This window comes from Echinops telfairi, unplaced genomic scaffold, assembly GCF_000313985.2.
Source record: "Echinops telfairi isolate 266 unplaced genomic scaffold, ASM31398v2 ScPeMD7_10;HRSCAF=50, whole genome shotgun sequence".
NCBI lineage: Eukaryota > Metazoa > Chordata > Mammalia > Afrosoricida > Tenrecidae > Echinops > Echinops telfairi.
In genome coordinates this window covers 12,738,831-12,740,314 of record NW_022103907.1, presented here as the reverse complement: position 1 = coordinate 12,740,314, position 1,484 = coordinate 12,738,831, and the positions used below count along the sequence as shown (strand labels likewise).

The 1,484-nt window shown below is 34.9% G+C and overlaps 1 protein-coding gene across 1 annotated transcript in view; it reads left to right on the top strand.

The window, feature by feature from the left end:
• DHX57 (DExH-box helicase 57) overlaps positions 1-1,484 on the top strand; it is a 68,972-nt gene that overhangs the window by 25,201 nt on the left and 42,287 nt on the right. Inside the window, 1 exon segment of the mRNA XM_004711121.2 lies at positions 774-869. Coding sequence (XP_004711178.1) covers positions 774-869 — 96 coding nt within the window.

Here is a 1,484-nt window from a genome sequence, read left to right as displayed (position 1 = left end):
TATCATTAAGTATGTATTTTTCTTGTAAACGAACGTAATTATTTTAAGGTTCATTTGTGACATACATGGACAGGTATATATACCTGTATCTAGAAATGATTATCACAAAATCATACCACATAGCCACTTGCCAGGAGAATTCAATTTTGTATGTGATTTATTTTTCATAAATCTCAGTTATTTCTCCCATCCCCTGGTATTTAACCATTAAAAAGTGGGTTTGTAGAAGGTGGTCTTTCTGCAGAGTGTCTTTGTTCGTTGCCAAATTGTGCTAGAGCTCAGCACTTTGGGAAAACATGAAGGTAGTGCCTGTTTTCTTGTGGTGTGTTCCTAGTCTTGTTGTGGGTTAATCTCCCTCCCTGGGCTTCAGCTTATCCTTCAGCAACTGATACTGAAGGGACCACTTGGAAGCAGTGCTTAATGAATAATAATAGTACTTGTTCTACTTATAGAAGATGTTGACAGTACTAGAATCTAAGAAGGAAAAAACCTATGCTTTTAGAATATCATTGAGTGTTTAATGGTCCCTTGTGGAAGAAAAGGGTAAAGTTGGAAAAGGAATAACAAGTTTATGGGGGAAAATCTTATTAGCAAATGATCATTTTCTTCACCTATACTCAAAAGAAACTTGTTTCTTTACTAGCCAGTTTTTGTCATTAAAAATAATGTGTGGTAGTTTTAGGACCATAAAACAAAGAGCACTTCATTGTGTGAAGCACTTTTTATTTTAAAGAGAATGGTACTGATAGAAACATTTCAAGAGCGTTTGACAGGTCTTCTGAAACTTTTTCTATTTTCTTGGGGTTTTTTTCAGGTCGTACGTTTCCTGTTGATCAGTTTTTTTTGGAAGATGCAATTGCCGTAACAAGGTGAGGAGGATCATAATTAAGGCTCGTTGGCAACAGCACTGTTAGACCGTGAGTGTGTCAGGATGGTAATGAAAATGATCATCTTATGATTTTCCTATTTGAGCACTTTGTTTCTCCTTTATTTCAGCAAATATGTACGATATGAATTATTTGCAAATCACAGTCGATATCAGATTTTGATTAAGAGTACCAACCCTGGAGACAGACCTGGGATTAATTAAATCCTTCCCATACTAACTTTAGAATCTTGCTTAGGATATCCTACGCTTTAGTTTCCTCATATTTAAATGGGCATTATCATCCTCCCTTTACGGAATTTGCAGTATTATATGAGAGTTTTGATGACTTTCTCTCGCTTTTTCTCTTGTTTCTATTCCTAGTAAGCCTCTTTGCTAATTTCTTAAGTATTTGATATTACAATATATTCAAGGTAAAATTCGAAGAACAATGACCTTAGAATTTAGGGTGTTATGGGAATACTTGAATAGCTTGTGAAAATTGTTAATTTCTGCGTTTTACCCCATTCCTGTTGACTATGACCCTCTGGAGAGATGGATCATCTTTGACCTCATTTATTTGTTTATTTATTTATTTGTCTTTTTCCAACTCATTGCC